General features: G+C 46.0%; 1 protein-coding gene across 1 annotated transcript in view; it reads left to right on the forward strand.

Annotated features, from left to right (window-relative positions):
* The window catches only part of LOC124006967 (pleckstrin homology-like domain family B member 2), a 22070-nt gene extending 2027 nt beyond the window's left edge, over positions 1–20043 (forward strand). The window contains exons 2-14 of the mRNA XM_046317176.1: positions 711–1052; positions 2761–2901; positions 3275–3412; positions 7694–7960; positions 8043–8132; positions 10314–10454; positions 10852–10951; positions 12404–12599; positions 15268–15358; positions 15455–15601; positions 15793–16012; positions 16282–16367; positions 16504–20043. Coding sequence (XP_046173132.1) covers positions 711–1052; positions 2761–2901; positions 3275–3412; positions 7694–7960; positions 8043–8132; positions 10314–10454; positions 10852–10951; positions 12404–12599; positions 15268–15358; positions 15455–15601; positions 15793–16012; positions 16282–16367; positions 16504–16644 — 2100 coding nt within the window. The 3' untranslated portion in view covers positions 16645–20043. The remainder of the gene's footprint in view (positions 1–710; positions 1053–2760; positions 2902–3274; positions 3413–7693; positions 7961–8042; positions 8133–10313; positions 10455–10851; positions 10952–12403; positions 12600–15267; positions 15359–15454; positions 15602–15792; positions 16013–16281; positions 16368–16503) is intronic.
* The last annotated feature ends 3327 nt before the right edge of the window (positions 20044–23370 follow it).

Raw genomic sequence — 23370 nt, forward strand, 5'->3', positions numbered from 1 at the left:
TAATGTGTGACTGTGTTAATCACTGGTCCTCTCCCTGTAATGTGTGACTGTGTTAACAACTAGTCCTCTCCCTGTAATGTGTGACTGTGTTAACCACTGGTCTTCTCCCTGTAATGTGTGACTGTGTTAACAACTGGTCCTCTCCCTGTAATGTGTGACTGTGTTAACCACGGGTCCTCTCCCTGTTATGTGTGACTGTGTTAATCACTGGTCCTCTCCCTGTAATGTGTGACTGTGTTAACAACTGGTCCTCTTCCTGTAATGTGTGACTGTGTTAACAACTGGTCCTCTCCCTGTAATGTGTGACTGTGTTAATCACTGGTCCTCTCCCTGTAATGTGTGACTGTGTTAACCACTGGTCCTCTCCCTGTAATGTGTGACTGTGTTAACTGGTCCTCTCCCTGTAATGTGTGACTGTGTTAACCACAGGCCCTCTCCCTGTAATGTGTGACTGTGTTAATCACTGGTCCTCTCCCTGTAATGTGTGACTGTGTTAACCACTGGTCCTCTCCCTGTAATGTGTGACTGTGTTAATTACTGGTCCTCTCCCTGTAATGTGTGACTGTGTTAATCACTGGTCCTCTTCCTGTAATGTGTGACTGTGTTAACAACTGGTCCTCTCCCTGTAACGTGTGACTGTGTTAATCACTGGTCCTCTCCCTGTAATGTGTGACTGTGTTAACCACAGGCCCTCTCCCTGTAATGTTTAGGAGCACCAGCGGCTGGAGACCATCCTGAGCCTGTGTACTGAGCTGGTCCAGGACCAGGGCGGCTCGGCCATCTCCGACCTGCAGAAGATCAACAAGGAGCTGGAGAAGCTGCAGGAGTCTGATGATGAGTCAGTGTTCTCCAACTCCCCCGGCAGCGTCATTGGCACCGCCTCGGAGAACGGCTTTGGCACCAAAGCCCGGGAGTACCAGCTGGCTGAGGTGCGGCAGGTCCGCCAGCGCCGCCACAGTGGGCACAGAGAAGCCAGGGATGCCAGGGCCCAGTCACCTGCTGTCAGCCTGCGCAGCATTGTCCCCTCACCCTCCCCTCACCTCAGAGCCAGGGTAAGTCCTGGTGACATGTCTAACATTGTCTTGAGACCCGAGGTCTTTCATCTCTAACCCTTTCAACATCAAACAAGCACACCATTTTAGACAGCCAAACATGTGGGTGCACACATACTCACAGTAGAACATGAGGGGAAAAGTATGAAATGAAAGAAGGATTTCCCCTTGCCCAAGGGCTTGTTGTTGATAATTACAGGGTTAGGGGGGGATTTATCAAAGCATCTGCATGACACAGTAACTCATTCCGACATAGCTGTGTGTGTTCACCCGTGACAGATTTGGTGTGAATGTAGAGGAAACTATGCAGCGCAGTGAGGGTTGAGGTATCAGTGTTGTTAAAAATATATGGAATTCTTACACACAGAGTACACCTCCAACAGTGCCCCAGTATGTCACGAGGAGCTCAGTCTCTCTGCACCTAACCCCAGTCTCAGTCCCAGAGCCACTGTTACACTTCTAGAGGGGCTGTAAAACTGTGGCATTTTCCACTCTAGATCAGTAATGACTTAATGGTGTGTTTAGTTTTAATGGAGGAGTTCTCTGGGGAATACAGTTACAGCCACTCAGACTTTCTGAGAGGAAGGGGAACAGGAAATGACTTTATCCTCAGTAGAATAACTGTGCTCACTCGTGTGCTGTGTGTAAGATGTTTTGTTAATAATAAAGTACTTATAATACCCGGTACATACTTTGTAGCTGATATGAATATTTATACCATTACAACAGATACTCATACAAGCTTTGTGTATTTGGAAAATAAAATATGTTGGGGCCTACTTTACTACTTTCATCTGGTACCCGACTACAAGATGAGTATTATATTTCATTCCATGTAGAGAATACATTTCCACTATAATTTGTTACAGCTATGTCAGAGTCCCATTAAGTACATTCGTTATTCAACCTTCCAATCCAATCTCTTCTTCCATTTCATATTCCCAAATCCTGGCAGGGGAACAGTGGAGCAGCCAGTCAGATACTTGCCTCTGAAACAGCCAATTAATCCCAGGACTGCTGCCTGCCTGCCACGTGAGGCTCTGACTGCTCTTCAGCAGGACTCCTGAAGGCTTCTAACTGGAGGTGGAGCAGGCAGCAGATATGATAGAGGTTGTGATGTGTCAGATACAGTGTGTGCCCGGATGTGTGTGTATTAGATCAGGGGCTGATGACAGGAGCCGATGTTGACTCTCTGGTGGCAGCAGGGCTCTCTTACTGATAGGAGATCACTGAGCCTTGTGCAGTAGACGCCTTGTGAGACAGTAGAGTATTAACACAGTCCCTGTTCTCCCGAGGGACCTGAATCTCCGCTGCATTGCAGACACATGGAAGGGGCATTACTCCCACTCATTATCGCTGACAGCAATCTGAGGCAGCTCCATCTAACCAATGTACTATTAGCTACAAATCAGAAGGTTGTTAAGAAAACATAAAAACATGTACCATAGCTTTAAATGAGGGGTGATCCTGTAGTGGACATGACATCATCACAGTGTTGACAGTAACACACATTGTGAGTAGATAGCGGGAGGTTTAGGCTGGTTTTCTGTAAAACACTCTGTAACAACTGCTGATGTAAAAAATAGCTTTATACAATACATTTGATTGGTTGATTGATTGATTGCTTGATAGTCTATATTGGTTGATTGATTGATTGATTGATAGTTTGTAGGCCCATGGACTGATGATGGCTCTGTAATATCACCAGGGGCAGGCTACGGAGGACGTGCACCTGAAACAGGAAGTAACACGTATCGAGGAAGAGAGGATCCAGGTGCTGAACAACATAGAGGAGTTGGAGCAGAAGATCAAAGACCTGGACAACCAGATGGAGGAATCCATCCGAGAGGTATGCAGCACAACACAGTACCACACAACACAACATAGCACTACAGAGCACAGCATGGGAGAGTGAATGGAGGGAGCTTCACCCATGCTGTGTGTTATGTGTGTGTGTCAGTGGGTGTTGACATGTGTGTGTTTATGAGTTGGGATACTTTGTGGAGTTAGGAAATGAGTGTTTACAGTGGCTGGGTAATGACAGTAGTGGGGGAGGGGGGATAGTTTTGGTCCATCTGTGTCTGGCTTTGGGGAGCTAACAATACTGATTTTAAGCTGTGTGTGTGTGTGTGTGTGTGTGTGTGTGTGTGTGTGTGTGTGTGTGTGTGTGTGTGTGTGTGTGTGTGTGTGTGTGTGTGTGTGTGTGTGTGTGTGTGGTGCAGATGGAGGTGGAGCGGGCTCTGCTGGAGGGAGAGCAGGACTCTGAGATGGCCCTGCTACATAGGGAGAAGGAGGTACTGGACCAACTCAATGAGAAGATTGGCAGCATTGACAAGACTGTCCTCACAGACAAGTCCCAGGTAACAGCAGCAGACATGTTGTCCATCTCTGTGAGTTGGATGCCATTGCTTTCAGACACAGGGAATGTGAGGTGGAGAGGGGGAGGGAGAGACACACGGTCAGGGTATGTGTGGGAGTTGGGGTTTCAGTGGTGAGGAATCTTCAGTCCAGCCCACGGGTCTGAATACAGTAGGGCAGGCCTTCTTTTCTGCTGCCTCCTTGGTTCCTCCTTTACCTTCACTAACACTCTCTTTCCTTGCTGTCTTTGCTGTGTTGTGGGTGTCAGTGTGTTCTTATGAGCATGCATGTGTGTGCTCTTGTATACGTGTGTGCTTGTGTGTCCCCACTGCTGTGCAGCACAAAGCCCTGCTCGATGTTGAGGGTTAAGGTAGAGTGGTTGGAGGAGCTTGTCTCTGACCAGAGGACCCAGCTGGACACCTGTCCCGAGGCGCTAACTTCTAACTGGTCCCTCATGCTCATCAGTTAGTATGGCTGCCTTTCTTCCACTAAAGTGCTTCTGCTTCCCTCTCTGGCTGCCCCTCTTCCGCCTCTCTGGCTGCCCCTCTTCCGCCTCTCTGGCTGCCCCTCCTCCTCCTCTCTGGCTGCCCCTCCTCCTCCTCCTCCTCCTCCTCCTCCTCTCTGGCTGCCCCTCCTCCTCCTCCTCTCTGGCTGCCCCTCCTCCTCCTCCTCTCTGGCTGCCCCTCCTCCTCCTCCTCTCTGGCTGCCCCTCCTCCTCCTCCTCTCTGGCTGCCCCTCCTCCTCTCTGGCTGCCCCTCCTCCTCCTCCTCTCTGGCTGCCCCTCCTCCTCCTCCTCCTCCTCCTCCTCTGGCTGCCCCTTCTCCTCCTCCTCCTCCTCCTCCTCTCTGGCTGCCCCTCCTCCTTCTCCTCTCTGGCTGCTCCTCCTCCTCCTCTCTGGCTGCTCCTGCTCCTCCTCCTCCTCTCTGGCTGCTCCTCCTCCTCCTCCTCCTCTCTGGATGCCCCTCCTCCCCCTCCTCCTCTCTGGACGCCCCTCCTCCTCCTCCTCCTCTCTGGACGCCCCTCCTCCCTCCTCCTCCTCTCTGGACGCCCCTCCTCCTCCTCCTCTGGACGCCCCCTCCTCCTCCTCCTCCTCTCTGGACGCCCCTCCTCCTACTCCTCCTCCTCCTCTCTGGCTGCCCCTCCTCCTACTCCTCCTCCTCCTCTCTGGCTGCCCCTCCTCCTACTCCTCCTCTCTCCTCCTCTCTGGCTGCCCCTCCTCCTCCTCCTCCTCCTCTCTGGCTAATCCTCCTCCTCCTCCTCCTCCTCTCTGGCTAATCCTCCTCCTCCTCCTCTCTGGCTAACCCTCCTCCTCCTCCTCTCTGGCTAACCCTCCTCCTCCTCCTCCTCTCTGGCTAACCCTCCTCCTCCTCCTCCTCTCTGGCTAACCCTCCTCCTCCTCCTCCTCTCTGGCTAACCCTCCTCCTCCTCCTCCTCTCTCCTCCTCTCTGGCTAACCCTCCTCCTCCTCCTCCTCTCTGGCTAACCCTCCTCCTCCTCCTCCTCTCTGGCTAACCCTCCTCCTCCTCCTCCTCTCTGGCTAACCCTCCTCCTCCTCCTCCTCTCTGGCTAACCCTCCTCCTCCTCCTCCTCTCTGGCTAACCCTCCTCCTCCTCCTCCTCCTCTCCTCCTCCTCTCTGGCTAACCCTCCTCCTCCTCCTCCTCTCTGGCTAACCCTCCTCCTCCTCCTCCTCTCTGGCTAACCCTCCTCCTCCTCCTCCTCTCTGGCTAACCCTCCTCCTCCTCCTCCTCTCTGGCTAACCCTCCTCCTCCTCCTCCTCTCTGGCTAACCCTCCTCCTCCTCCTCTCTGGCTAACCCTCCTCCTCCTCCTCTCTGGCTAACCCTCCTCCTCCTCCTCTCTGGCTAACCCTCCTCCTCCTCCTCTCTGGCTAACCCTCCTCCTCCTCCTCTCTGGCTAACCCTCCTCCTCCTCCTCTCTGGCTAACCCTCCTCCTCCTCCTCTCTGGCTAACCCTCCTCCTCCTCTCCTCTCTGGCTAACCCTCCTCCTCCTCCTCTCTGGCTAACCCTCCTCCTCCTCTCTGGCTAACCCTCCTCCTCCTCTCTGGCTGCCCCTCCTCCTGCCCCTCCTCCTCCTCCTCTCTGGATGCCCCTCCTCCTCCTCCTCCTCTCTGGCTAACCCTCCTCCTCTCTGGCTAACCCTCCTCCTCCTCCTCTCTGGCTAACCCTCTCCTCCTCCTCTCTGGCTAACCCTCTCCTCCTCCTCTCTGGCTAACCCTCCTCCTGCCCCTCCTCCTCCTCCTCCTCTCTGGCTGCCCCTCCTCCTAACTTCCCCCCTACTCCTTGTAATCACCATGGGTTTTCCTTTCTGTTCTGTTTCTGTGGTGCACATAGAGTCCTCCTCTTTGGCCCTTCTCTTCCTTTTATAGATGTCCTCATATTCTCCCTGTCTCACTCAGACAGCTCCCTTCTTGTCCCTGGTTTCACTTGATGGCCTTTCTGTTATGGTTCAGACAGATAGTCAAATCAAATCAAATGTTATTGGTCACATACACATTTTTTGCAGATATTATTGTGAGTGTAGCAAAATGCTTGTGTTCCTAGCTCCAACAGTGCAGTGGTATCTAAAAATGCACAATAATACACACAAATTTAAAAGTAAATTAATCAAATTAAGAAATATATTTGGATGAGCAATGTCGGAGTGGCATTGACTAAAATACAGTACAAAAGCTAGTGACTAGTGTTCCATTATTAAAGTGGCCAGTGATTCCATGGTTATGTATATAGGGCAGCAGCCTCTATGGTGCAGGGCTGAGTAACCAGGTGGTAACCTGGCTAGTGATGGCTATTTTACAGTCTGATGGCATTGAGATAGAAGCTGTATTTCAGTCTCTCAGTCCCAGCTTTGATACACCTGTACTGACCTACGGATGATAGCGAAGTGAACAGGCCGTGGCTCAGGTGGTTGATGTGCTTGATGATCTTTTTGGCCTTCCTGTGGCATCGTGTCCTGGAGGGCAGGCAGTGTGCCCCTGGTGATGCGTTGGGCAGACCGCACCACCCCCGTCAGGAAGTCCAGGACCCACTTGCACAGGGTGGGGTTCAGACCCTATTAGGGTGGTAAGCAAATTGAAGTGGGTTTAGTGTGTCAGGTAAGGTAGAGGTGATATGATCCTTACCTAGCCTCTCAAAACACTTCATGATGACAGAAGTGAGTGATAGTCATTTAGTTAAGTTACCTTTGCTTTCTTGGGTACAGGAAGAATCGTGGACATCTTGAAGCAAGTGGGTACAGCAGACTGGGATAGGGAGAGATTGAATATGTCCGTAAACACTCCAGCCATCTGGTCTGCGCATGCTCTGAGGACGTGGCTAGGGATGCCGTCTGGCCCGGCAGTCTTCCGAGGGTTAATGTTGGCCAGGGAGAAGGAGAGCCCACAGTCCTCGGTAGCGGGCCGTGTCAGTGGCACTGTGTTCTCCTCAAAGCGAGCAAAGAAGCTGTTTAGCTTGTCCGGGAGCAAGACGTTGGTGTCTGCGATGTGGCTGGTTTTCCCTTTGTAATCCGTGATTCTCTGTCGACCCTGCCACGTCCGTCTTGTGTCTGAGCCGTTGAATTGGGACACTTTTTCTCTGGACTGACGTTTTGAATGTTTGATTGCCTTACAGGGGGAATAACTACACTGTTTGTATTCTAACATATTCCCAGTCACCTTGCCATGGTTAAATGCGGTTGTTCACACTTCCAGTTTAGCGTGAATGCTGCCATCTATCCACGGTTTCTGGTTTGGGTAGGTTTTAATAGTCACAGTGGGAATAACATCCTCTATACACTTTCTGATTAACTCAGTCACCATGTCCATGTAATCGCCAATGTTATTCTCAGAGGCTACCTGGAACATATTCCAGTCCGTGTGATCAAACCAATCTTGAAGCATGGATTCCAATTGGTCAGACCAGCAGCAAATATAACTTAGCGCGGGTGCTTCCTGTTTGAGTTTCTGCCTACAGGAAGGGAAGAGCAAAATGGAGTTGTGATCTGATCACTGAAGGGAGGGTGGGGGAAGGCCTTGTAGGCATTTCGAAAGGGGGAGTAGCAGTGGTCCCATCCAAGAATGGAAAGAGCAGTGGCATGAAGTATGTGCAAAGGAGATTGTAGGTTGTTGTTAGCTAGCTAAGGAATTTTATTGGCATTACAGGATAATGGGAGCTCATTATTATGGTCTATTTGTCTGTCTGCTAGTTTGAATCCTCCACACAAGGACCCGCCCAAAGCCAGTGCATTCTGAACCTTAAATGGTGTGTGTGTGTGTCTGCTGTTCGTCAGGATGTTGAGGTGCTGGTGGTGGAGAGGAAGCGTAATGAGGACCTGGAGTTCCAGCAGCTGGAAAGAGCGAGTGGTCAGGACGAGGGGAAGGAGGGTCAGACCCAGCAACTACTCAGAGAGATAGCAGATTACCAGCGTAGTACTGTCACACGCAAGGAGAGACTCCTGACCCTGAAGAAGCAGTCTACACAGATTACTCAGCAGTCTCAGCGAGAGAAGGACAGCTTCCTAAAAGAGAAGAACAACCTGCTCCTGATGCTTCAGAGGGTAAGAAGGTTTTTGTGTACTGGTTATGTTTTGTATCTGTATATCTTGACCGTTGTTTGACTGACAGTCTGTGTGTCTCTAGGAGAGGGAGAACCTGGCTTCTCTGGAGAGGAAGTATGCTGAACTGACTGGAGGGCAGGCCTTCCCAAACAACCCTGTTGCCATGAAGGAGGTATGATGTACTATACACTACTAACAGTGCATATGTCTGGCCAGCAGATGGCAGCGGTCTCTTCTAAGAGCCTCACAGTGCATGACTGAAATGCTTGACGGGTTCCTTTCTGAAAAACCTCCCATTTTCTATGAATAGAAGTCCTGTATCGTTTCCATGTTTCTTTTTATTTTGCATTCAAAAAATGTTTTATGCATTCTATTCCAACATACAGGTACTGCAGGGATTGTTATTGAAAGATAAGACACATAAACAAAGGCAACAAATACATACAAGAAAAAACAACAACAAAACATTTAAAATAAACAAAAAATGCCACTAGCAAGACACACCACACCCCGAGTGGGTTGGGTTGTGTACATACTTTGAAGGAATCAGTTAATATATACATGTAGAGTCCATAAAGAGTAAGGGATAATTGATCAGACACAATCTCTAGTCCCACTGAATCTCCATGTTCACAGTTAGTAATGACCACATGTCCACAAATGTATCTTGCTTTAATCTTAATCTAAATGTTATTTTTTTTGTATATTGTTCTTATAATTGCCACTCTTGCCATTATTCAATTGCCATTCTTCCTGGGACCATCTTAATGCAGAGCTTTTTTTTTTAGCTGCAATGAAAAGTATTTGTAACAAATATCATTTGGATCCAAGAATGGCTAACCTGGGATCTGTGGGTTCTGAAAGAAACAACTTTTTCCCACTGAATTCCCCTCCATGAATTTGCATTGGTAACTTTATGAGCTTCAGAGAATATATCTAACCAAGGCTCTTCACTTATCTCGATGAAGTTCACCTTACCAATTTTGTCTAAGAATCAATGTGTTATCTTGTTTCATGGAGGATAAAGCACTGTATAAGTTAGTTGTCTGGCTAAGTTTTGTTCTATGGCCGTGGGGGTGCATTGTAACCTTATCCAGATTTGGTGTTTGGATAGAAAGCTTCGTACTTGTAGATACCTGAAGAAGTCTGACCTTGGTATATTAAACTCAAAGCTCAGCCTTTCAAATGATTTTTGAGTATCCTTTTCGTGTCATTGATGGACGTATTGAAGTTTCAAATGTGCCAAGTTTCTAAAACCTGTGTCTGATCGTCGTGGCTTAAAACCCTTCATATGTACAATGGGTGAAAACACTGAGATTCCTGTAGTAAGGTTGAAAACTCGCTTGGTCTCTTTCCGTTCTTTTTATGTGGTTCCTGCCCATTTCCCACAACTCACTCAATATATTTTCCTCTGTGAATGGGAGTACGGGCAGAGGGACCAAAGTAAAGACTGACTTTTCTATTTCCAGACATCTGTACCTGCAGCTTCAGACATACTGTCATGGCCCTAAATTGGGTTGCAAGCCAGTAGTGTTTCAGATTGGGGAGTTTACATCCTCCCTGTTTTTTTGTGTGTGGTTTTTTTTTTGTACTTTATATCTGACCCTGGGATGTCGTCCCTACCAGATACATCTGGAGATGAGTTTGTCTAATAGCACAAACAGATTTTGGTTGTCAAATTGGAAGTGTTTGAAAAGGGAACAATAATCTAGGTAATACGTTCATTCTTATTGATTCTACCCTTCCCAATAGGGTGAGGGGCAACACAGACCAGCAGTCCAGATCTCCTTTGATTCTATCTATCAGCTTGGTGTAGTTGGCTTTGTATAAGTTATCCAGATCAGCAGCTATAGTTTTTCCTAGATATGTGGTAGCTTCATTTGACAACTTAAAAGAGAACAATGTTTTTATATAGCAGGTGATATGTGTATTAAAGGCCAGTGCTCCGTTTTATTAACATTCATATTGTGGAGTAACCGCCACATTGATTCTGGAGTAACCGCCACATTGATTCTGGAGTAACCGCCACATTGATTCTGGAGTAACCGCCACATTGATTCTGGAGTAACCGCCACATTGATTCTGGAGTAACCGCCACATTGATTCTGGAGTAACCGCCACATTGATTCTGGAGTAACCGCCACATTGATTCTGGAGTAACCGCCACATTGATTCTGGAGTAACCGCCACATTGATTGATTTAAGACGTTCTATTAGCTTTGGGACAGACTTCACAGGGTCAGACATAGCAGACCTATACTACAACATCGTCAGCGTACAATGATATTTCATGTGTTTCATCCACAACCTTTATTCCTTTAACATGTTGATGTATCTGTTCTGGTCTGTGCAGCACTTCCGCTTTCTAGAGGAGAGGAGGCGGGGCAGTAAGGAGAACACCTCCCACCTCAATGACACTCTGCCACGTAAGAAGAGCCAGCAGGCCCTCAGTCACTACAGCAGCTCCACCCTGGGCCGCAGCCTGTCCCCTAAGGTGAGCATGGAGGACCAACCTCCCCTCCCTGGTCCGCAGCCTGTCCCCTAAGGTGAGCATGCAGGACCAACCTCCCCTCCCTGGTCCGCAGCCTGTCCCCTATGGTGAGCATAAGCGACCAACCTCTTCCTGGGGGCAGCCTGTCCCCTAAGGTGAGCATTTGGGGAACCAGATAAACCTCTCCTCCTTGGGGCGTACTGTGCAGAGGACAACCACAGGGGTTAGATCAGCAGTGCACAACTCTAGTCCGTCAGGACCTTCATTTCTCTAATTTAATCATTAATTGATAATGCCATTGAATCCCAGAGTCCCCGCATCTGATTACTGGAGCATTGGGTTAGAGAGACACTTACCAGGTCATCTCACTCTCTGTTATGTCTGTCTGTCTACTCTGCAGTCCCACCTGCCTCTTTCCCAGAGCTCCAGCTGTGGTAGTATCATCCCCCGGGGCCTCTCTATCTCTCCCAGAGTTCTGGAAACTCGACGCCTGCTCAAGGGTGAGCAAAACCAGTTTTTTGTTTTGTGAACTTGTGTGCATGTCTGGGCATACTTCAATTTGTATTTTGTTTTTATGATGCCTCTAATGACCTATTGTCTAGAAGTTCAATATTGTGTTGTCCGTAGCTTATGGCTGCCTACACCATAACCCCACCACCACCATGGGGCACTCTGTTCACAACGTTGACATCAGCAAACTACTCACCCACACGACGCCATACATTCTGTCTGCCAATTGCCCACTACAGTTGAAACCGGGATTAATCCGGGAAGAGCACACTTCTCCAGTGTGCCAGTGGCCATCATAGGTGAGCATTTTCCCACTGAAGTTAGTTACGACGCCGAACTGCAGTCAGGTCAAGACCCTGGTGAGGATGACGAGCACGCAGATGAGCTTCCCTGAGACGGTTTCTGACAGTTTGTGCAGAAATTCTTCGCTTGTGCAAACCTACAGTTTCATCAGCTGTCCTGGTGGCTGGTTTAAGATGATCCCGCAAGTGAAGAAACCAAATGTGAGGGTCCTGGGCTGACATGGTTGCACATGGTCTGTAGTTATCGGGCCAAATTCTCTAAAATGACATCGGAGGTGGCTCATGGTAGAGACATGAACGTTACATTCCTTCAGTCAGCATGCCAATTGCACTCTCCCTCAAATCTTGAGACATCTGTGGCATTGTGTTGTGTGACAACTGCACATTTTAGAGTGGCCAGCACAAGATGCACCTGTGTAATGATCATGCTGTTTCATGATATGCCACACCTGTCAGGTGGATGGATTATCTTGGCAATGGAGAAATACTAACAGGGATGTAAACACATTTGTGCACAACATTTTAGAGAAATAAGCTTTTTGTACATATGGAACATTTCTGGGATCTTTTATTTCAACTCATGAAACATGGGACCAACACTTAACATGTTGCGTTTAAATTTTTGTTCAGGTTTGTAACACCATCTCATTATCTCTCTGTCTCTCTCTCTAGCTTTTCTCTAATCATTCATGGATTCCCTGCCTCTCTCCGTACCTGCTGCCTGTTTCTCACGGCATGTTAGCTACATTCTGCAGAGATAGACATTCATAGCTTTTCATTTCTTGAGTGGTCACTATTGCATGTCAATCTGTTAGTTAACATGAACTGCCACAGGGCATCTTTCCCCCGGTGTCCATTAGCATCGGCCTGAGCAGGAAAGACATGTTCAGCTATACTCTGATAGTATCTCAAGCAGAAGTAACTAGAGCCTTTGGGAACAGGTGTGAGGGGGTTGAATGACCATGCCCATTTCAGTGTTGGAGGGGAATATACTATTTGTGCATCTGCAATGCCCTCTGACCAACTGCAAATAAGTTGGGACAGTTAACCAGCAACAAACATTTTAAAATGTTTAATCTAATCTGATAAAATGCTTAATAAAGAGTATGTCTGTATGTGTGTTCATCTGTCTCTCAGCAGGCAATAGCCACCTGTACATGAGTGAGAACAGACAGAGACTGGTTGACCTGTGTAGCAGGACCGTGTCTGAGTCCAATGTCTTCCTGGACCCCTTCCACTACGCAGACAATGGCCATGGCTTTGACACACGCAGTATGGACAGCTCGGACAGCATGGAGACCAGCATCTCTGCCTGCTCCCCAGACAACATCTCCAGGTGATAGAGAGAACTGTAGGACCATTGTTCAAGTAGCACAATGATTCAAGAAGGCCCACTGTGAAGCTGAGTGAAGCGTTCAGGCGTGAAGCTGAGTGAAGCGTTCAGGCGTGAAGCTGAGTGAAGCGTTCAGGCGTGAAGCTGAGTGAAGCGTTCAGGCGTGAAGCTGAGTGAAGCGTTCAGGCGTGAAGCGATCAGGTGTGAAGGGATCAGGCGTGAAGCTGTGTGAAGCGATCAGGTGTGAAGCTGAGTGAAGCGTTCAGGCGTGAAGCGATCAGGTGTGAAGGGATCAGGCGTGAAGCTGAGTGAAGCGATCAGGCGTGAAGGTATCAGGCGTGAAGCTGAGTGAAGCGTTCAGGCGTAAAGTGATCAGGCGTGAAGCTGAGTGAAGCGTTCAGGCATGAAGCGATCAGGCGTGAAGCTGAGTGAAGCGTTCAGGCATGAAGCGATCAGGCGTGAAGCTGAGTGAAGCGTTCAGGCGTGAAGCTGAGTGAAGCGTTCAGGCGTGAAGCTGAGTGAAGCGTTCAGGCGTGAAGCTGAGTGAAGCGATCAGGCGTGAAGCTGAGTGAAGCGATCAGGCGTGAAGCTGAGTGAAGCGATCAGGCGTGAAGCTGAGTGAAGCGTTCAGGCGTGAAGCTGAGTGAAGCGTTCAGGCGTGAAGCTGAGTGAAGCGTTCTGGCGTGAAGCTGAGTGAAGCGTTCTGGCGTGAAGCTGAGTGAAGCGATCAGGCGTGAAGCTGAGTGAAGCGATCAGGCGTGAAGCTGAGTGAAGCGATCAGGCGTGAAGCTGAGTGAAGCGATCAGGCGTGAAGCTGAGTGAAGCGATCAGGCGTGAAGCTGAGTGAAGCGATCAGGCGTGAAGCTGAGTGAAGCGTTCAGGCATGAAGCGATCAGGCGTGAAGCTGAGTAAAGCGTTCAGGCGTGAAGCGATCAGGTGTGAAGCGTTCAGGCGTGAAGCTGAGTGAAGCGTTCAGGCGTGAAGCTGAGTGAAGCGATCAGGCGTGAAGCTGAGTGAAGCGTTCAGGCATGAAGCGATCAGGTGTGAAGCGTTCAGGCGTGAAGCTGAGTGAAGCGTTCAGGCATGAGCGATCAGGTGTGAAGCGTTCAGGCGTGAAGCTGAGTGAAGCGATCAGGCGTGAAGCTGAGTGAAGCGATCAGGCGTGAAGCTGAGTGGGCGATCAGGCGTGAGCTGAGGGAGGCATGGGATCAGGCGTGAAGCTGAGTGCGTTCAGGCGTGAAGTGATCAGGTGTACGTTCAGGCGTGAAGCTGAGTGGTTTCAGGCGTGAAGCTGAGTGAAGCCAGGCGTGAAGCTGAGTGAAGCGTTCAGGCATGAAGCGATCAGGTGTGACTGTTACTGAGTGAAGCGTTCAGGCATGAGCGATCAGGTGTGAAGCGTTCAGGCGTGAAGCTGAGTGAAGTAAAGTTCAGGCATGAAGTTGTTCAGGCATGAAGCGATCAGGTGTGAAGCGTTCAGGCGTGAAGCTGAGTGAAGCGTTCAGGCATGAAGCGATCAGGTGTGAAGCGTTCAGGCGTGAAGCTGAGTGAAACATGCAGGAGTGAGGCAGGGTGAGAGCCCCAGTTGGTGGGCTGACCAGCAGGGACTGGGATGGCTGAGGCTGGTGCAGAAGTGTCAGGTTACACACAGCTGTGGTTTCAGTGAAGGGGCCCAGCCACAGCGGAGATCCAGCCCATCAGTACTGTTACTGTGTCGCTGGGATAGTGCCAAGAGGCTGAATCTGATGTGAGTAAAGAGCTTGGTTGTTGGTGCTTGGTTGTCTGTTGTAGAGAAGAGGCTGTGTTTGTTTAAACCAAACGTATCCTTTTTGGATCCTTTGTTGTTACAACGTGTGTGTTATTGTTTTTAATAAAGTACTAGTACTTTGTCAACCATGTTCTTGTCAGAAATAATCAGTTAGATGAAATCAGTTGGACCCTCAGACGAAGTTGACTATGCTCGTTGGTTATGCTTAACAGACACATGGTTCTGCAGACTCTTTTCCATTAGATCTCATGCTCTTCCAAGTGAAACTGTTAGATTCATTCTAAATCTTCAGGATATCCTGTTACAATGGGAAAACCAATGTTTATTTATATATCTCTGCATGTGTCGGCAGGTAGCCTATAAAGAAACACATTTATCAAATCCTCACTCTGAATTGACCAAGATGGACCAGAACATTTACTTGTGGGATCAGAACATTTTATTTTGTTAGTGAGGATGCTGAACGTGTCTTGGGCATATGTTGTCCAGCTGTCTCACACCCAGTTTTATAACCAGAAGAAGTGTTTTTTAATAAGCAGAAGAGATGTGTTTTCTACTTGACTGATTCTGTACACCTCGGATCACCCAGAAAGTTAAAATTGGTTAACTGTGTGAGAGTTAAATAAAGGTTACATTTAAAAAACAAACAAAAAATGTGTGAGTGTGATCTTGGTCAGTCCATGCAGTATATACAGGATGGAAAAATATGAGAGCAAATGTATGGTCTATACATTGTACAGAATGTGATGGTATGACTGGTGCAGAGGTGCAGTGTTTGTTAACTTTATAGTAAGGGCCCTGGTCTGGAATTGAACTCACACTAAATAGGTTCCAGGATGGACAGTCCTATCTCTGGTGGGCGTGTGTACTCTCCTTGCTTTGTTTATGAAACCTTTCTTTCCACAGTGCCAGCACATCCAACGTAGGAAAGATTAAGGAGATGGAACGCTTGTTACGAGAAGCCCAGGCTGACAAGCATCGACTCCTTGAGCACAAGGTAATGAAGCCTTCATAACTAAAACCATCTCTTACCGTTCTTTGTGTGTGTGTGTGTGTTGACCATGCTGTAACTTTCTGTGTGTGGCGTGCATAGGAGCGTGAGATGGAGGTGCGTAAGCAGGCCCTGGAGGAGGAGCGGAGGAGGAGGGAGGACCTGGAGAAGAGACTGCAGGAGGAGACCAGCAGGAGGCAGAAAATGATCGAGAGGGAGGTGAAGTTACGCGAGAAACAGAGGGCACAGGTGAGAGATCCAGAAAGGGATGGGCCAAGATTCATAGTACTAATCATTTCAGATGCATGGTAATTGAATTAGGCCATATCTTTAAAATACTTCAAAGCAACTATGACATTTGAAAGAAAAATGTCTATCAGATCTTTAGCTTTCAGACATGGGCTCAACACAGACCAGACACCTCTGACCCCTGTCCCCAGGCCCGGCCGCTGACACGCTACCTCCCTCAGAGGAAGGATGACTTTGACCTCCATGGTCACATCGAGGCAGCTGGACACAACCCAGACAACTGCTACCACCTGGCCATCACAAATAAAACCTGCAGAGGGTTCCTGGTCAAGATGGGTGGTAAGATCAAGACCTGGAAAAAACGCTGGTTTGTCTTCGACCGGAACCGCAAGACCCTGGCCTACTACGCAGGTACCTTCTACTATCTCCCCCTCTCTTTCTCTCTCCTTCTTCGACTTCTGACATTCTCTCTCTCTTCCCTCTCTCTCTCTCCTCTCTCTCTCTCTCTCTGTCTGTTGCAGCTGTAAATGGTAGCTTAAACAGAGCCTGCAAGAAAAGCAGCGATGACATCATCATCAAGCTATGCTGTTTTACTCTGGAAGAGCTTTGATTCAAGTGGTTTTTGTTTCACCTCCCATAAACATGGTCAGTCCAGTGCTACAGTGTGTGCTCTCTTACAGACAAACATGAGGTCAAGATGAAAGGGGTCATATACTTCCAAGCTATAGAAGAGGTTTACTATGACCATTTAAAGAATGCACACAAGGTATGTGACAAATGGTATACACATTTAAAGTATTGAAGTATCTGTATTTTATGCTAAGAAACACATTTTTTGAAACTATAGTGACATTGCTTTTGTTTTTGCTCTGTCTTTTTCCCCCACCCTCCCTCCCTTCCAGAGCCCCAACCCATGTCTGACGTTTAGTGTGAAGACCCATGACAGGGTGTACTACATGGTGTCTCCCTCCCCTGAGGCTATGCGCATCTGGATGGACGTCATCGTTACAGGGGCGGAGGGATACATGCAATTCATGGTCTAAACCAGTGGCGGCTGGTGATTGGCTGAATGCCCGGGACGCGAGGTGGTTGGAGTTGTCAACAAAGCAGCATGACATATGATGCCAAGTTTTCGAGCTACTGGTAGTTTATTTGAGAAGATTATATAAAGCGATCTGTGCATTTGAACAACCGCATAAATGACCACTGCTGCACATGCTGCCACTGTTTTGAACAGATTAGATTATACTATTTAGAATGAGAAGCAGGTCACGAACGAACAAGAACGTAACAAGCATGCAGATGCAGTAAGTGAAAACACATTATCTAACTGGGGTAATATAGCTAATATACTGTCACAAAGCATGATGCGCTAGCCAGTTCATTCTGAATATTTTCCATATTTCCCGAGTTGGATATTTAGAAGATCCCAGATCCCCAATGAGAAAGTTCTAGCTAGTATATCCCTCTGTCTTTCAACACTTGTTGGATGTAGATGTCAGGTCCCAGGCTCCAATGACTGCTATGTTTATTTATTTACAAGTTAATTACAATTAGATTGTTGCTTTGGCGCCATCTGTACCTGATAGAGCACACATCTGTACCTGATCTGGCGCAAGAGAGCATGCATTTGAGTGCCCCAGGACAGTCCATTAACTTTGTACTGTTATAATTTATGCTAAGAAATCCTGCGATTTCATTGGGGCAGTTCTCCCTCATAGCAAATAGCTGGCAAAACAATATAAGCAATGTTTGCATGGCATATGCACCCGCGAGGGACAGAGTAGTAAGTAACTGAACAGCTGGCTTTTTTTATTTTTAAATAGGAACATGTACACATTTACTGCACTTTTATGAGCATTTAAAACATAATTCATGAATTATATAATATATACTGTATATTTTTTTTATACAAATATTTTTGTTGACCAATCATAATTGGGGCACTGCTACTGGTCTAAACAACCCCCCCATCCTGACCACAGACTCTCAGATGACTAACAAACAGGGAATATACTCTCCTCCAGTCCCATCGGTGCCTCAAAGACAAAACAAGTTGACTGGTCAGGTTAGAGAACCTCTGTGACCCTTCTGGTTATTCGCTTTGTAACCACTTTTATGTCCGTCTTACTTCAGTGAGCCCAGCTCTCTCCTCCTCTTCCAGATTCTGCTGATGTAATGGTCATCTGATACTTCTCAGTCTAGCAGGGAAGGACTTCCTCTGGAGGAGTGTGTGCCCAGTGCCGCTTGTTCATTCGGAAAGGACTTACTCAGACGATTCTGATACTTATCGCTTTATGTTTGGAGAGGAGCCTTTTGGCACCTTAACATGATATTTCAGGACTGTTAATGACCCAGAGTCTATGTCTGAGGTGTATTATGTAGTCGGGCTCACAGTGTACTAGAGATTACTGCCCATTCAGGACAAGATACTACTCTTCCATTGTGGCGTAGTGAGATTACACATCGAATCCTTTAAAGTAGTATATATTATTCAGTAGAATCATAGGATTGAGGCTGCCATTGGATATATTATTATAATACATGCCATTTCACAGACGCTTTTATCCAAAGTGATTTACTGTCATGCATGCATGTATTTTACGTACGGGTAGTCTGGGAATCAACCCCATTACCCTGGCGTTGCAAGGCCCATGCACTACCAATTGAGCTAACGCCTCTACTTCTCTGGGTTGAGAAGAGGACCAGGGCCTGGTTTCCCAAAAGCATCTTAAGGCTCAATGGTTCTAAAGATGAATTTAGCCTTAAGATGCATTTGGGAAACCGGGACCAGATTGATTTAAGGAACACAAGCTGTCCCATCCTTTTCATCATCCAAATTGAGCTGGCTGTTGATTGGTCAACCAAAGCTCTCCCTCTGTTTTCCTTCCAGCTGGACAGTCTCTTTTTTCCCTCAAACACTCCCTCTTTCTCCGGGGCCAAACCCTCCTGAGACTGTCTAGCATCTGCACAGACTGAGAGGACAATATGTCCCTCCAGTGGAAAACCCAAGGTGATGCACACCACCGATGTGTGTCCTTTGTATCCTGCTGTTGCTTAGGAACGTGGAGATAACAGGGGAAACCCTGAAACATCAGGGACTTGAAGGATTTGAAAGTACCTCTCTCAGCATTATGTACCAAAGACGTACCATGTCTGTATTTAATATAGAAATCATGGAAATGGAACCTTGAGGCTCCACAAAGGGCTACTTACCAGGTGTGGAAGGCATTGACTGTGTGTGTGTGTGCCATACAGCTAAAATAAGTTAGCAAAAACATTCCAGGGCACTTCCAGTACTAGTTCAAATTAAATGTTTTAATGGAGCGTGGCATTGAGTTGTGTTTTATGACATGTAGAGTAGTATCATGCTGCCAGTGGATGGGTGCAGCTCCCTACCCGATCAATGGGCTCATTCATTTCTGAAAGATTGAGAAGCGTTGCGTCGTGCCTAAGAACAGCCCTTAGCCGTAGTATATTGGCCATATTTCACAAACCCAGAGGAGCTTATTGCTATTATACACTGGTTACAAACGTAATTAGAGCAGAAAAATTTAACGTTTTGTCATACCCGTGGTATACGGTCTGATGTACCATGGCTTTCGGCCAATCAGAATTCAGGGCTCAAACCACCCAGTTTATAATTTGAGTTATTACACAGTCGCTATAAAACCTGTGCAGTACTTGGATATACTTATTACTTTTTGGGTCACAAATAATGGCACATTAATTTATATTAGTTTAATTTTCTTTGTTTTTTAACAAATATATTCATATTTGTCAGTGGTATGTGCATGTTGAACATACAAATCAGCTATTTGTGTGAAACCAAAGAGCAATGCAATCTGCAGTATTCTAGGGAGATTATATGAAGTCATGGAAAAAAGAAAATGCGATTCTACTTATTTGACCCAGGTATTTTAGCTGATATATTTGTAATTATGACAATGTTCTGATAATTGTAAGATGTAATGATACTGAATTGGCTCCCTCATTCACCATGAAGTCACAGGTAGAACGTAGTAGCAAGGTCCCTGACTGTCAACGAGGTGACTGCGGGAGTGTTATGAAGTGGTGCGTGATGAAGAGGTGACTGCGGGAGTGCACACGAGACCAATTAACTTCTCTGACAGTGTTGAGGAGGTGACCGCAGGTTAGCTCACAGGGAATCTTTCACCGCGTTATGAAGAGGTGACTGACAAGCTGTCTGTGACCAGTTGTCCTTTAAAGGAGGAGCCCCTATGTGCTCAGTCTGTGTGACTACACAATACAGACACACTTTTCAGGTATTTTCCATGTATAAGTTACCAAGGAGACAACTCAACATAACTGCAACACTTTTTTGATGCATTTTAAATATATATTTTGCATTTTTATATGAACAGTGTTATTGTTAATCCTGCATGTTTTTTAAACAAATGTAAGAATAAATCATATATGTTTACTAATTTGTTTCATGTTACTGTTGTTATTCCATTATATTTATACTTTGTCAAGTATTGTATTGAGCGTGTTGCTCTAACAAGGAGCGGAAGTAACACTGAGATCCAACTGCTACAAAGGGAGGCTTACTGGTTATCCTATCAAAAAACACTGACCCCTAGTGGTCTGAATGTTGACTTCGAACACTTCTCTCTTATATGAACAAGTCTTATACGTTGATATATTCTTTCTACAGCTTATTAGCGTACACTTAATATGTTCCCCATGTTGATGCTTATTATGCATTAAGGTTGAACCAACAAATATGAAATGAACTAGGAAACAATTAAATATGTGAAATTGAATTTAACAATAATGTATGTTGATGCTAATATTATGTACAATATTCAATTATGTTTTCATATGATAACAATAGCCAAATATATGTAATATGACATGAACTATTATTTTTAACATTTTCACTCAATCGATTCTAATTAACGTAATAATTATTGGTTGCACTAATTGCACTGTTTGTCTACATAACCTGGTTCAAGCATTCTTGACGGCACTCTGAAGGAGGCGGAGTGATTCCGAGACACTGGTGATTTACCCAATAAACGACTGGGAGTTGATAGATGGAGTGTGCAACTCTCCTTATTTTTAGAGTTTATAGTTTATTCACCGGTAGTCAGCACCTCCACATAAAATCATTTTTCTGAGTGTTGTGCCAGCTCATGTTTTTTTATTCAAATATTGTAACAAGGAAAATCTTCAACATGTATGGACCATAATCATGTTTTGTTGTATTTCATAGATTGTAGTGTAGCCAGTGAGTTATTAAGGTGTTTTATGAAATGCAAAGTGTTCTGCTGCCTTCACACTAGCTAACTGTCTTCACTTGTGAACTAGTGACCTAATTTGCAAACTCCTACATGGCTCAGAGTTTCCATCTGGTGCACACTAATTATTTCTGCTTATCCACATACAGATGATACATTAGAGAATTGGTTGCTTTTTTCACACTTGTGTGTGTGTTTTGGTGGAGATGAACGCTGTGTTTTGGTGGAGATGAACGCTGTGTTTTGGTGGAGACTAACTCTGTGTTTTGGTGGAGATGAACGCTGTGTTTTGGTGGAGACTAACTCTGTGTTTCTTCACAGCACAAACTGGATTAAGAGGCAATATCCATGTTTTACATTTCATATCAACATAATAACCACAATAAAATGGATTATTTCAAATTTGCAGGTACACTTATGATAGCATTATGCAAATCATGAGTGAATGAGGAAATATTTAGAATTATACATCCAAGCATGGTATGATACATATTATTACAGACATCATCCTATTTGTGTGTTCACATGTTGGGGCCCTTATACATACAGTACCTGTCAAAAGTTTGGACACACCTACTCATTCAAGGGTTTTTCTTTACTTTGACTATTTTCTACATTGTATAATAATAATGAAGACATCAAAACTATGAAATAACCCATATGGAATCCTGTAATAACCAAAAAAGTTTTAATCAAATCAAATGTATTTTATTTAGAATTCAAGGCACGCTTAACCAGCATGGCTAACCACAGCATCCTGCAGCGATACGCCATCCCATCTGGTTTGCGCTTAGTGGGACTATCATTTGTTTTTCAACAGGACAATGACCCAACATCCTCCAGGCTGTGTAAGGGCTATTTGACCAAGAAGGAGAATGATGGAGTGCTGCATCAAATGACCTGAACCCAATTGAGATGGTTTGGGATGAGTCGGACCGCAGAGTGAAGGAAAAGCAGCCAACGAGCGTTCAGCATATGTGGGAACTCCTTCAAGACTGTTGGAAAAGCATTCCAGGTGAAGCTCTTATCTCAAAAATTAAGCTCTTATCTCAAAATATAGACACTTCTTTTTGGTTACACATGATTCCATATGTGTTATTTCATAGTGTTGATGTTATCACTATTATTCTACAATGTAGAAAATAGTAAAAAATCAAGAGAAACCCTGGAATGAGTACGTGTGCCCAAACTTTTGACTGGTACTGTCCATCTAGACCACTCCTCCTTACTCTCACAACCCTTTCATTGGTTGACCTAGTGGGGTTGGCATGGAGATACTGTAAATTGAGCATGCTAAATTAGCTTCAAAAGGAGTACATCCTTTCTCTCGGGGCAGACGCAGACGAGCACACACATACACAAACTGTTCTTTGAATTGCTCAAGTGCATTGTGGGGATGGTAAATTGTGTAACATCTGGGGCAGGAGGGTGGTTTAGTTGGTAGAACTACATTGACTAGCTGGTTGAGAATGTAATGAGTCAGCTTTATGTTCCTGTACAGCCGGACAGAATCAGCATGTCTTATACCATACTAAAATACATAGTTTATCATCTAAGTATTCAACATTTAAGCAACATGACAGTAAAACTATGGTAAATAGCAGGCAACAAAGGTTATTGTTCAGTGCATTGTTTACATGTATGTGCTCGGATAGAGACGTATGCACCGTATTGTATAAGCACAACAAGGAATACATCCATCTGCTTCCTGTGTAATTCTCATGGAAAATGTCATCTCCAATTTCAGGAAGCCTTATAATACATGCATAATGAGCGTATCACTGACATTGTAAACCCTCTCTCACCTTTGGTAATGGCTTCCATCTGTCCCAGTGTCATGTATACATACAGTGACTGAAGAGAGAGAGAAACACTACTACAGAGACTCAAGTTAAAGAGACTCAAACTACAGAGACTCAAACCACAGAGACTCAAACTACAGAGACTCAAATTGATCTGTGCTCATTATAATCCCAGATTTTTCTTTGCCCCCATCATAATTTCCAGTGAAAATCCATAATTATCTGTCATGAATGCCTCTATTGTCTCTGTTGCTGATCTCTGACCTCCCTGCTCGACCTAGCTAACACTCTACAGGCTACTCCTTTCTGCCTTACACCATCTCGCTACCAAGCAACCTGCAAGTGTAGACATTCCATGTTCCTATCTATCACATACTCCACTTCATATTATCCTGAACAACTCCACTCGACCCTTTGAAACAACTGTTACTTACACCTAATTCTGTCCCACCCAGCCTCTCTCGTGTCCTGCTTGCCTCATAGATAGATAGAGCCTGGGGAGGATATTGTTCTATTTTCGCAGGGAGAGATGTTTTCACAGTCCTGATGTCTAATTCAGTATCTCATGCTTTTCCTGTGAAACGGCAACTGATCTCTTCTCTGCTCAGGTTCTCTGGCTTTACATAGTGAACAGAGCTGTGTTTGTGCAGCCTGCCTTGTGCTTCATCTATAATTATAAACTGGGTGGTTCGAGCCGTGAATG

The sequence above is a fragment of the Oncorhynchus gorbuscha genome, linkage group LG20 (assembly GCF_021184085.1).
Source record: "Oncorhynchus gorbuscha isolate QuinsamMale2020 ecotype Even-year linkage group LG20, OgorEven_v1.0, whole genome shotgun sequence".
Taxonomy (NCBI): Eukaryota; Metazoa; Chordata; class Actinopteri; order Salmoniformes; family Salmonidae; genus Oncorhynchus; species Oncorhynchus gorbuscha.